Source organism: Diadema antillarum, unplaced genomic scaffold (assembly GCF_040938485.1).
Source record: "Diadema antillarum isolate AM-2024a unplaced genomic scaffold, OU_Dant_1.0 seq00000041_RagTag, whole genome shotgun sequence".
NCBI classification, from domain to species: domain Eukaryota; kingdom Metazoa; phylum Echinodermata; class Echinoidea; order Diadematoida; family Diadematidae; genus Diadema; species Diadema antillarum.
In genome coordinates, this window is record NW_027271153.1 from 2,563,815 (window position 1) to 2,577,214 (window position 13,400).

Consider the following 13,400-nt stretch of genomic DNA (forward strand, 5'->3'; position numbering starts at 1 on the left):
GAGGGTGCTACAGACCCATTTTTGTGCCTGCCAGGCTGAACCACCAGAATTGTTGAGCAGATTGAATGAGTAGGCACTTGCCAGCTTTAATGGCAAATTTCGGACCAGTTAGAATTTCGTCTGAGAAGAAAGAATGATATTTTACTTGCACATACCGTAAGTGAAAATTTGATCAAATTTCAGATAAAATTAAGGGAGTCATATAATTGTGAAGCTTTGCTCATGAAGAAAAAAAAAAAAATTCTCGAACAGCCAATATGGATATTCAGTTGAGTGAGCTGAGGATGCCATGAAACAGATTAAAATTTAGGAAGTATGCAGTTGTGAAGTTTCTCTAATTTTCACAAAACATTTCTCTTACAATCAAATATGAAATGGAAATGAGTGAGTTGATGATGCCATGAATCAAAATCAGATTAGAAGTTGAAGTTTAGTTGTGAAGTTTTCCTAATTTTCACAAAAACATTTCTCTAACAGTTAAATACGAATATGCAAATGAGTGAGTTGATGATGCCGCCATGGATCAAAATCTGATTAGAATTAGGATGTTATGTAGCTGTAGTTGACTCTTACAGTCAACATGATTATGCTAGTGAATGAGTTATTGATGCCATTGCCTCACAACTTGCCATGTAGTGTGAATGCAAAATCTTAAAATTTCCATTATTTTTTTTGAAATTTGAATGCAATTATGTCCCAGTCGTAAATCCTATACCGACAGATCAAGTTATTCATCCAGAAATGATATTGTGTTTTACACTTTATAACTGAAATATTGAATTTTTGGCAGTTTTGAGTTCACAATCAATGGAAAATTGTGAAGAGATAACATGGTAACTCACTCATATGCATATTCATTCATTATCAAATATTCCAGAACTGTGTAGCAAAATGAGCAAAATTTCACAATTTCATAACTTCCCTAATTTTTATCAGATTTTTTTTTAAAGTACTGTTGTGCATGTGAAATTAACTCTTTCTTTTTAGACTAGCTTTATAGTGGTCCAAAATTTCCCTGTAAGGATAGGACTGTTGTGCATGTTAAATTCTACTCTTTCTTATCAGAGTAACCCTTAAGTGGTCCCAAAACTCCCTGCAAGTAAATGGCCGTCGTCCAAATAGATTATTTTGGCTTACCTTGTAGAAGAAAGTATCCTATGGAATGCCCTGAGTGTAGTCATGATCTGACAAATGTTGGCCTGTGTTTCTTGGTTCCTGCGGCATGCCACAGAATTTAACAGCCTGCGTGCAGTTCTTGCCATATAGATGCCAAGGTATGTTTGTGGACAAAAGAAATACGTATTGTATGTGGCGCAATTAATTGCAGTAGGTGCAGCTACAATACAGTGATGCACATTTCTGATAGATGCACCAGTGTTTGCAAGTTTGCTTCTTATAGCGCGTCAATCATCACGTGGATGGTTGGCAAAGCATCCACTGAGTTCCCAAGCTTTTTTGGGTGGAGTGGTGCATCTCAAAAACAGACCCAGCAAGTTTTGCTCTGTACAACATCGTACCTGTAGTTGCAAGGTCTGCAGGGCTGGTACCTCCACCGAATTCGCCCGGCGTGGTGGTGCGCGTCAATCTCGATAGCTTGCCACACTGGCTGCGGGATCTGCTGGGACCACCACTACCGGAATCCAGCTCAGACACCGCGGAATCAACAACAGATGAATGGAGCCAAGACTCGGAATCCAGTCCCTCCGACTCAGCTGGATCAGATAGTGCAGCTACAAGTGGATCACAGGGTAACTTCAAGATTTAGGGCAAGATAGTCCATTGTACAATTTTGGTTGTTGTTGTTTTTTCTGTTGCCTTTTTTTGTGGGGAGGAGGGGAAATGGCAACTTCTTCATATTAGTGAAGTTCCTTGCCATGGAGTAGCCTTTCTCTCAAAGTGCAACAAACTGTTCATATCGGTATCCAGAAGGATGGCCAGTGGCCATGTTTGTGACCCTGCTTGAAGAGCAAACTCTAGCCTCAGCCCCTGTTGATGGCTACAAGAAGGTGAACTGGTACTATAGCAGGAGTACCTTTACAGACTGAGGGAAGCAAGTTTAATGTGTCAAGGCAAAGGCAAGGATCATAAAGAAATATCTATATAAAAGATGAGTAGCAGCACTAGTGGAGAGAAATTACAGAGAACAAAGGATGGATCAGCCTAACAGCTGCACAAATCGTACAAAAAGGTCTTAATGCTAATCATATCAGTACTGAGGTCAATAGAAATGCTTGTTTTGAAGATATCTTCCATTTTGACCAAGTGTATAGTATATTTGTGCATTATTTCACAAAGTATTAATTGTTGAAGGCAGGTGGCACTTACAGATTGTGTCCAAAGAAAGAGAAAACACTGTGTTGATCAAGTTAAAGGACAAGTTGACCTTCATAGACATATGGGTTGAGTGAATGCAGCAATATTAGAACACATCAGTGAGAGTTTGAGCAAAATCGAACAATCTGTTAGTAAAAAAGTTATGAATTTTTGAAGTTTCTGCTCAGTCACGGCTGGATGAAAAGACTACTATAGCTTGTGATGTCACATGAGTACGATGATATAAAGAAAGATTAAAGAAAATTCAACATATTTCCATTTTTCTCGCGCAGCAAAAGAACACTCGACTTCCCTCTTTCAGAAGGCAGGGGGAATAATATTACCCTAAACATACGTCAGTAGCAAGTCGAAGAAATGTGCACTTTATTCAAAAAGTAAAGTTTTGTGAAATTCTCTTTTTATTTTCCTTATATAGTTGTACGCATGTGACATCATACACTGTAGTGGTTTTCTCTTCCAGCAGTGACTGTGCAGATACTTAAAGTATTCGTAACTTTTGAACGGATTGTCCAATTTTCTTCAAACTTTCACTGATGTGTTCTACTAAATATCACTGCATTCTCGCAATCCTTATGTATATGAAGGTGGACTTGTCCTTTAATCATTTGCTGAAGGTTTGTTGAATTTGATTGTATCATTGTGTAGGGATCAGAAGTATCAATCCCGAGTGTTACACCTCAACAAATGGCCAAGACTACCGTGGAACCGTCTCTGAAACGGAATCTGGGCGGCTCTGTCAGAACTGGAATGCCCAGACACCGCATAAACATGAATACACACCGGATCGCCACCCGAATGTGCTGGGCAACCACAATTATTGCCGGAACCCGGGGAGGTACTTGCGACCGTGGTGCTACACAATGAATCCCTTGGTTATTCGCGAGTATTGCAGTGTCGGGGACCCGCAGGCCAGTTGCAATGCAGCAGCACCACAACCTGCAGCACAAGGTTCTTATCGTTGCTCCCAAAGACATTTGTTGCTCTGTGACGTATAGTTGCACCTTGGCACAGAGTGTAGAGTAGCAATCGTGGCATATATATACCCGAGCGAAGAGCACTAGCATGTTTGCTTGCATGTTCTGTGTCTACTAATCACTGGGGTCTAATGCTTGACCGAAAGTGACTTGATAACCAAACTGTCTTTGCTTTTAATGATGACAGCCTTTCTGCTGTAAGAGAGCTGCCTTATATGAGACTCCAATAATGAGGCTTTCTCACCATGAGGATCTGAGGCTGCATATGGTTGAGACTTTGAAAGCTGTACAAAACTTCCTCCCCAGTTGCTTGAGTTGTTTCTGGCGAAAATTTCTGGTCCAACAGGAGAACTGCGTAAACTGTTGGTACTTCTCGAAGCTCTGCATGGTCCGCTGCTCAATGTACCAAGACTTTGGTTTCATAGTGTCCACTCTTTCCATCAGGTAGAGAGAGCTCACAAAATGTCTGCAATGTTATTCTCGTGTCCTATTCGTATCGATGACTGTAGATTGTATCGATGTCTGTAGATTAGTGAACTTACACTGCATGTTACGCAGCAGCCGCTATTCCTGTTTACATGGGCAACTCTTGCACTACACCAGGAGACACATGTAAATGATGTAACTTTTTAATCAGGATCTATCAGTTAAGGTTCTCATATTCCAATACACAAACACGTATCGTATGTATAAAACACTCTCACAATTATTCACTCACATTTTCATATGTAAACAAGTTGATTTTTTTCTCTTTTTTCTTTCCCCCTTTTTTTTTTGAGTGTGAATGAGTTGGAAATTTAGGCTACAATACGGCTGTCTAAAAGGAAGTGCTACACCTGCCGTCACATATGTACTAGAAGCGTCAATCAGATGTTGCAAACTTACGTACATTGTATATTATCTACATTGTATGTATGTATGCATGCATAGTGATATTTTGCATGCTTCTTTTGTATATAAATGCTACATGTACTTAAGGAGACGTGATCAATGTATTGTCTTGCATGCTCATTGGTGCGTTGTCTTTTTATCATATTTATATCCTCATTTCCAATGTTCAGAATCGTTCTTATTCATTCGGATTATTATAGTCATTTAATACTGTGGAATGCACAGTTATAGAATACAGGTTACAGTAATGGTTGCATGAAGATGTGAGTAAACTGTGGAAGGAATCACAAGTTGCATGAATTTAATGCACGTACATCTAAGCTATTTTCTTGCAGAATGCTCTTCATTTTGATTTGTATTTGTTAGGGAAATGCCATGCATTAGAGCTAGGGTAATACAAGTAGTAGTCCAGGAAAAATTAAATTATTATGCAAGTACCTCCTTGTTTTGATGTTTTAAACATCCTCATCACTCTCATGGCACTGGAGCAGAATATCACCAACAAGGACAAGCACAAAGAATAAGAATAGACAGCAGACTGCAATGCATTGTACCCCTGTATCTTATTAAATATGTACTGACTATTTACAGGTTAATGATGAATTATGCTGGCTCTCTCTCAGAAAAAAAAAAAAAGAATCGTGAAATCTCAAAAAATCTGTTTGCGTTTAGTGGCACAGTCACAAGTAAACTGCATATTATTTCATAATGTGCAAATACACATCATCTTCATGTGAATCCTAACGCTGTTTAGTTACGCAGGCCCCCCAGACGGATGCCCTCTCCAGTTATGCGATCTTCAGAGGAGGGTATCTCCCGGGCAACAACGAGGGCACTCTCACCTCCACCACTGTCGAGCAGTGTGCCCAGAGCTGCCTCGACGAAAGGTCGTTTGTATGCCGCTCGTTCGACTTCAACAAGGAGAACAACCAGTGCTTCATGGCCTCCGTCAACTCCAGGGACGAAAATTTACAGTTCCCCAGCAATACACAGTTTGACTTCTATGAACGCATCGATATAGGTGAGTTTTCCAGATTTGAATCCAGCCCCGCCTCATCCATTGATATGTTAGGGAAACATGGAGGCTTTTGTGTTGGTTACTTTCGTTTCAGATTCTTTTTTATAGTTTTTATGTCAGAGTGGGATGGAATATCTATGTTTATCTCCTCTAAATCTACTCTGTAACAAAACCACAGCAGCTGTACCACACTAAAAGATGAATATGACACATCAGTGAAATCTATTCAAATGAGAATTGAATCGAACAAACTGAGCAGGATAGCATTGTACATATATAGATGCACTTGAACAAAATTTTGTATGGCTTGCCTCTGGCATTTTGCTTGTATTTGCATCTGTACTCTAGGTCCTCTCTCGCTCTTCGACATAACACCGAACTCGGCATTGCCGGGCAACAATGTCCAAGCCCTCTCCGCCGTTTCTATGGAAGAGTGCGCGGAGCAGTGCCTAATGGCGTCGTGGGCCTGTGCCTCCTTTGACTTTGCGCGCCAATCCAATCGCTGCTGGCTGAGTGACAAGACCACAGCGGACGTAAGCATACGGAGCGACTTCCCGAACAATCCCTATGACTTCTTTTCCCGGCGTGGTCCAGGTATGTGCTCCTTTTGATCATTAAAAAAGAATTTTTAAAAAATGGTCACATCAGACCATAAAACCTATGTGCTGTATATGTTTTGTGGTAATACAAAATTATTTGTCATTGCATTTCTTTGTGTTGTTTCTGTTTTTGTTTCTTTGCCTCGGCTTGCATGTGACCACCTCAATTGAGAGAGTGAAATTTCAGTCATTGAAAGTGGTATGAATTAAACATCATACAAAAATATATTTGCTTTGATTATGTGCGTAGTATATGGAGTACATAACTTGTGCCTCTGTCAATCAGATATAGTATCTAATTCTATAGAAATTGAAATGACATCAGAATTGAAATCAGTTGATAGATGTCACAGATACTTGTAGAATTAGTGGTATAGGAACTATATATAAAAGTTCTGCATAAATTGCGTATCGTTTAATTAAATATTGGCATATTAGGGACACTTTGCTTATAGTGACATTATAGAAATGGTGGGTTTTATGTGAATATATTTGTAAGTATTGCGGTGTTAACATGAAACTTTTCAGTGTGTTCTGATGGATTTCCAAGTCTGGTAACAACCTAAATCGCTTTTACAACCCCCTCCTCCCCTCACAGCCACCCCTAATTGTTACACGAGCAATGGGGAGGACTATCGAGGCTTCTCTTTCACTACTCAGGGAGGCCACCAGTGCGCCAACTGGATAGCAGCAGCCAACCAGAATGTCGGAGTAACGCCCCAGAGCTATCCAAATGGTGGTACGTAAAGAAGAGGGTTTGAAATTTTTGGTTGTCCACTCCTCATGGAAACTATACAGATGTTGTAATAATAATTTTATAATAATAATGATGAAGTCTTGTATAGCGCCGGTATCCGCCAAGTCAGGCGCTCATGGCGCTTGCTCCAAAATAAATACATAATTAAGCTTAAATTTCATGTTGTGCTTTTGTCAGATATTTTATATTCCCAGGCAATTTATTAGGGGAGTGATATTGCCTGATTGCTAACATTATTGCCTTTATGGATGTAGAGTGACAGCAACTTATGTGGTTGATGTAATGGCAACATCATTGAAGGCCATGCAGTTTACTTGAATCTTTGGAGTTGAACGTGGATGTTTTGAAGAAAATCAAGCAAACACAAATGAGCCCATGATTCAAATATTTCTAACACCAGAGCACTCTTTTCAGTGGTCACTCTTTCTTTGTTGTTATTTCCGTAGGGATTGGAAACCATAACTTCTGCCGCAATCCCGACCAGGACGCTCGGCCCTGGTGCTACCACAGCAGCCCTGGTACCTCTGCCATCACTGGCTGGATGTACTGCAACATTTCGGTCTGTGCCACGGCTGCCACGAGCACCACCACCACTCGACGGCCAACGACCACCACAGAGCCTACCACGACATATGTCCCACCACCTGTAGCCACTCAGGAGCCCAATGGTATCCCAAGACAAAAAGATAAAGCGAAATATGCATGATGAATTCATGGGTTTTCTTTTTAAAGCTGTTTGTCAGTGGGGCAATTTTTGCTGTATATTTTTGTGATGCTTGTATTCATAATTGTGATTTGCAGATTTGACATATTTTTGAATTGGTTTAAACGGTTCTAGGACAATTAACCCAATGACAATTAGCCCAGACCCTTTGTCTGACCCTAACCCTAAACCGAATCCTTAACCATACCCCAAATTCTAACCCACAACCTAACCCTATCACTAAGTGGTATTTAGCCAGGGAGTACTTGTCCCGGGGGGGGGGGGGGGGGGGGGGGGGGGGGGGGGGAACTGTCCTGATATGGGTTTAAACCTGAGGTACAAAGTAGCCCACAGTCAAATACTGAGATTTTAGACCATTGGCATTTCCAAAGTCTACCAACTCATCTATGAATCATGTGTATTATGAAATGTATGCATACAGATTCTGAAATGGCAAAATTTTACCTGTGTTCTAGTCATGTGTCTTGTAGCTTTTGTCAAGCCGTGCAACCACTGCCAAAAATCTAATGAAAGAACTTTACCAATGTATGTTCATGTGCATAATTATTCACTCAGAGAATTTACAAGAACTTTACTGAGATGTGGATCAATTTTTACCTGCACAAGACTGGACAATCAATTATGTAAAATGAGTGATGAGAGCCAATCAAGTTGTGAACACTAAAATCACACAGCCGTTCCCTGTGCATGGTGTTGTGGCGATCATTTCCATGTCATAAACTGCACAGCTTTGGTGGCGAGATAACCACCACTTTTATAGTTTCCCTTGGCAGGCCTTTCGGTTCAAATTGGACAGAAACTGTGGTGAGAAGTTTTTGCAGAGAAGCCACCTATTTTTAACTAAAAATGATATTAACACTAATCAACAATAATAATGTGCTTCATACAAAATGTTTCCAAGTGCTGAACATTTAAGCAACACAGAAAAATATGCTTATACGAGGGTCAAATTGATGATGATCATTTTACATACATTTTAGTACGAACAAACTGTTTTTGTAAAGCTTTAACTGGAACCTTCTTCTTTTCACCTGAATTTTAACAAAACAGCACTACTCATATACAGCGAGTTTTACTTTTTTTTACGTAGATATCTTTTGGGAAATGTTGAGTATTTTCAAAGTTCAGTACCTCCTGGGTCTCACCCTGACAAAGCTGTGTCTCGGTTCCTCTTTAGTTACTCACAGGAAGTCACCTCTACCATCTCCTATTTTCCCTATCCTATTAGTGCTCACATCTTTACTAAAGTCTGTCAGTAAATGTTTTACTCCAAAGCCCCTCACCTCATATGGATGGAAATGGAATATTTTGCTTGTATCAGGATTCTGAGGGTGCCAGAGTATTGAAGTATGTGATCATTTCCTGAAGGATTTTTATAGTTTTATTTCATGCAATGCATTAAGCGTTGAACAAGCAAATCCTTCCTCAGGCTCGGAGACCAGCAACAAGGAGGAGAAACAAAAGAGACATTAAAGAATAAGAGCGTTAACAAATCAGTGTAGTTTCTTGGTATGCAGATGTCATTCTAACTGCTTCTCGTTAATATTCTCGTCAATCATTTTTGCACCCTCAGTCCCAGTTCCCATATCAAGGGGCAAGCCAGCTTTCCAGAGCTCAGATTATATGAGCGGGTCATTCATTCCTCATGCAAGACTTGCAGTGGACGGAAATCCCAATTCGAACTTTGCTCGTGGCAGCTGCTCCAGAACACGTACGTATTTTGAAATATCTACAGTACAGTTCGAGTTCTGTCATAAACAACGCTTTATCGTGATTATCCAGGACAAAAGAGAAAGTCTGCTGTATTTACCTTTTTCAGATTAATTGATGGTGACATCACCCTATGCAATTTGCATCCATGTGAATATTATTTGTGATGCAGAGTTTCTTTCAAAATTTACCTGTAGTCATGGCTCGACCCTAACTTTTTTGTTTGGTGGCCCGATGGGGCCACCAAAATCCTAAATTTCAAATTTTTGGTGGCCCGAGAGAAAAATGTGGTGTCCCGCAAAAAAACAATAAAAAACATTAAAAGTCTTTTTTTTAAAAATGAGTCAAATATTTAAGATTTATGATAGTAAGAATTAGAAGTTGGACATATCTACTCATAAATAAACTTCAACAAACTTGCAACACTCACTCTCAGGCATTCATTCAGTCCTTTTCATCCATCCTTTGAACAAATTTAACTGCTAATTTCCGGCGCAAAAAGTTACAAATTAATTGACATACTTTTCAAAAAATTTTGGTGGCCCGAGGCGGGCCACCAAATTTGCCCTTTTTTTAAATTTGGTTGCCCGACTTTCATTTTTGGTGGCCCTGGGCCACCGGGCCACCGTTAGTGTCAAGCCCTGCTGTAGTGCGCAGTGATTGTAAAAAGTATTAAGGAATGCTTTACAATATATTTACGTTACTATTCATTTCGTTACTGTTAGGTATTTCATTTGTGTGTCAACTTACATATTATATTATTGTAAAAAGTATTAAGTAATGCTTTACTGTAAAGTATTACTTAATACTTTTTACAGTAATGTTTCTGTTCATTTTTTTACTGTTAGGTATTTCACTTGTGTGTCAACTTACATATTTTATTAATCGATGGATTATTTATCCTGTCTTATTCATCAGTCTGTTGGTCTAATTCATGTCATTCAGACTAAAATATAAGCACAAGAAGTCTTTGCCAATTTAAGAGACTTCCTAGGTTTTTGCAGCAGGTTTCATTAAAATGAGAATATCCTTTTAGTGGATGAAGATTTGCATGTGTTTTGCATACAATAATTTAGTTCCAAAATAGTACCAGCAAATGTGATAGAAAAGAAAAATACAGTCTATCATATTGTTCACAACATATGGTTAATTTACCTTTGCAAGTATTTGCTGCAGTGACAGCATGAGAATTTTTATATATAGCTCACACTGTATGATGAATACATGTTTTAGTTGCAACGTTGGCTGTTCATTTGTCTGTTGTCTTTTCAGAGCACAGGCGCAATTCCTGGTGGTACGTGGACCTGCAAGAAACTGCTGAGGTGACAGACATTGTCATTGTTGTTTCAGAGTCATCAGTACAGGGTAAGGATGAGCTAATATTGTTACCATCTCTTTTAAGTAAGAGTAAGGGGCAGCATTACTCGCCAGTGATCAGCTTATGCCAAAAAGATCAATTTGAGACAGGAGATGACAGATCGTTTATGTAATGTAAGATCAGGACCATACATATGCTTTTATGTGATCACTAACCATGCAGCGTAGTGTCGACAAATATGCATGTTTAATGCTAACACGAAATGTTGCGATATTCACAGCAGTAGCATGCAATAATTGGGAAATGTTATTGGACATAGATCATGAATGGAATTGCATGGAGCAGTGATTACGGTAGTGACTGTCTGAGAAATATTGCAGAGAGGAGAAGTCAGGCGTGACTGTTGAATGTGAATTTATGAGAGTGCAAAGCTTTTCTGGGAATAGTTTGAGACGGGAATGAAACCCTACACTCCTTCGGTTCCTTCAGAGGATGGGAAACCTATTTTGAAGGACTTTCCTTGATCACCTATTAAAAGGGTAGTGTATTTTTGGTTGAGATGGGGATTCAAATTTTAACTTTTTGTGAGATAATTAGAAAGAACTTTATGAGCATGCAATTGTATTAAGAGGAATTCAATTTTGATGAAAATTGGCTTTGAAATGGCTGAGATATTCAAAAAACAAAGTAAAACTAAGTGGTCCCAATAAAAGGCGGGTCCCATTTTTTTAGGACCTGTTTATTTTTGGATATCTCAGCCATTTCAAACCCAATTTTCATCGAATAAACTTTGAATTCCTCTTAGAATTGTATGCTCATTCATATTTCATGAGAAGTTTCTCATTGTCTCACATAAAAGTTGGAAACCTGAAGCAACATCTTGACCAAAACTATACCACCCCTTTAATCTGGAATTATCACACTTTGCCATGTGTTAACCATGTGCTGTTGCAGCTGAGAGACTCCGCGGCGCCGTGGTCACCGTCGGCTCATCGCCGGAGGACGCATCGTCCCGCGAGACCTGTGGCCGCATCAGCCGGGCCCTTGCGTCACAGGCCAGCGCCAGTCCCCACCAGAGGCTCCGCATCACCTGCCCATCCGCCATCAGCGGACGCTACGTTCACATTGGCCTGGTCTCGCGCAAGGACTACCTGCTGTTGTGTGAGGTAGAGGTGTACGGCTCCTCATCATCACCAGTTTCGACAGGTTTGCACCTTTAAAATAGTCATAACACATTCTTCATTCTTTGGGGCCTGGACAGTAAATCTTAACTTTATGTGCCATGCACACTGTTTGATGTGCTTTCTATTCTTTTTTTTTTCTGATTTATTCTACTGAAGTGCCATTTCCACCACTGTTAAATTGTATGGTAGTCAACATCCTTGACTTTTCAAATTAGTTTTAATCCCCAAACTCTCCTAGGCTGTACAAAGTGTAACTGAGTGGTCCATCAGACATGGATGAAGAAAAGATGTAGAAATTTAGCTTTTAAATGCTTTCAGAAAATTGATGGCATTTTCTCAATATCCACAAAAGTTCTGGAATGTAGAAAACTTCCATGCCATCACCTCCACTTTGGCGCTTCAGTGTAATTTTTCTTGATGTTGCCCTATCTTAACTGTTTGTTCCCCTGGTGCTTTGCTGAGTTCTTCAGTGTTTGTTTGTTTGCTTGTTTGTCTGTCTGTTTGTTTGTTTTTTGTTTTGTGACACGCATTCTTTTTTTTTTTTATAGTTTGGATGGAAGGCACACAAAAAGCCCCAAACAGGGCAAATACGTGGTTGTGTGTGACGACTGAGGTCCATGGAAAACCGCGCAAAATCTGTGCATTATCACAAATGAACTGCATATGAATCTCGCACGATTTGCGCATGAACGCGTTAGTGGCAACATTTTCGCGAACGATCACTGATATTCCACGCATATTTCGTGCATTGTCCGCATAAGAACTATGCAAACTGCGCAAAAATTACGTAAAACGGCGCAATACTGTGTAAACTCTTACGCGAAGCTGAGTTTTGAGCTGCTCAAAACCTTGAATCGCGTAAAGCGCCGATCCGGTGCACATCGGCGGACAACTATGAAGGTTCCACGTCAGACACACTGATGAAATGCGCAAATCGCGTGTGTATCGCGTAATGCTCGAGTTTATTGCGTGATTCATGCGTTTACGCTACTCTTGAGATGTGTGACCGGATCTTTATACATTATGAAATAAACTGTTTCATTATCACATCAAGAAATCAAACAAAAGCAAAACAAAAAACAAAACTATAGAATATGGACCTATTCCTTTGCTATTCAAACGGTTAAAGAACATGATCTAACCGTTATTGAAACTTATTACCTCATTGGAAATATGAGGTGCTTGATTATGTGGACAGGAATGCTAAGGACAGCTGTCAACTCCATATGCCACAATCAAACTAGCTCTCTTTGTTGGATACAGACACATTTAAGCTAAAGAGATAAAAGATAGAGCTACAGAGTGTTGTTTGGGATGAATATGTCTGGCAGGCTTAATTTAGCACCATTCAGTATTCCCCTGTATTCAGCAGAGCAGAAAATGTTTGTTCACTCAACAGTGAATCCCATTGGAGTCAAAAATTGAAAGATGGGTCTTTACCACAAGGGGGGTTTTATACCAAGCACTGGACCAATTTTTCTAAACATTTTCAAATTGCATTTTTCATACTTGACATAGAGCTTTACAGCACTTCCATGACTTTTCTTTTTCCTGTGTGTATTTTTTAAAGCAATTTGAAGCCTGTAACTCATCTTCTTTTGCTCATTTCCCTTTTTGGCCTTCATATACTGCACCCTAATTCTTCTTCCTTCTTTTGCATATATAATCATTAACTGTTGTTTGAAATAAAATTTGTCTTCCACGTCCTCCCCTTCCCGCCCCCTTTCTCTCCCTCTTCAAGTATAAACCACTCTCTGTCTCTTGTTTCTTATTTTTCTGTCTGTATGTTTGTCTGTCTCCCTTTCTCTCTTCCTCTCAAATTATCTAACTAACTAACTCCACCTTTCTGTCTGTAACCCCCCCTCTCTCTCTTAAATCATCTACCTCTCTC

The 13,400-nt window shown here is 39.7% G+C and overlaps 1 protein-coding gene across 1 annotated transcript in view; it reads left to right on the forward strand.

The window, feature by feature from the left end:
* LOC139725457 (apolipoprotein(a)-like) overlaps positions 1-13,400 on the forward strand; it is a 69,746-nt gene that overhangs the window by 19,561 nt on the left and 36,785 nt on the right. Inside the window, exons 6-14 of the mRNA XM_071636532.1 lie at positions 1,524-1,748; positions 2,980-3,282; positions 4,954-5,220; positions 5,566-5,811; positions 6,415-6,555; positions 7,020-7,241; positions 8,871-9,008; positions 10,280-10,372; positions 11,280-11,531. Of these exons, the coding sequence (XP_071492633.1) occupies positions 1,524-1,748; positions 2,980-3,282; positions 4,954-5,220; positions 5,566-5,811; positions 6,415-6,555; positions 7,020-7,241; positions 8,871-9,008; positions 10,280-10,372; positions 11,280-11,531 (1,887 nt within the window). The remainder of the gene's footprint in view (positions 1-1,523; positions 1,749-2,979; positions 3,283-4,953; positions 5,221-5,565; positions 5,812-6,414; positions 6,556-7,019; positions 7,242-8,870; positions 9,009-10,279; positions 10,373-11,279; positions 11,532-13,400) is intronic.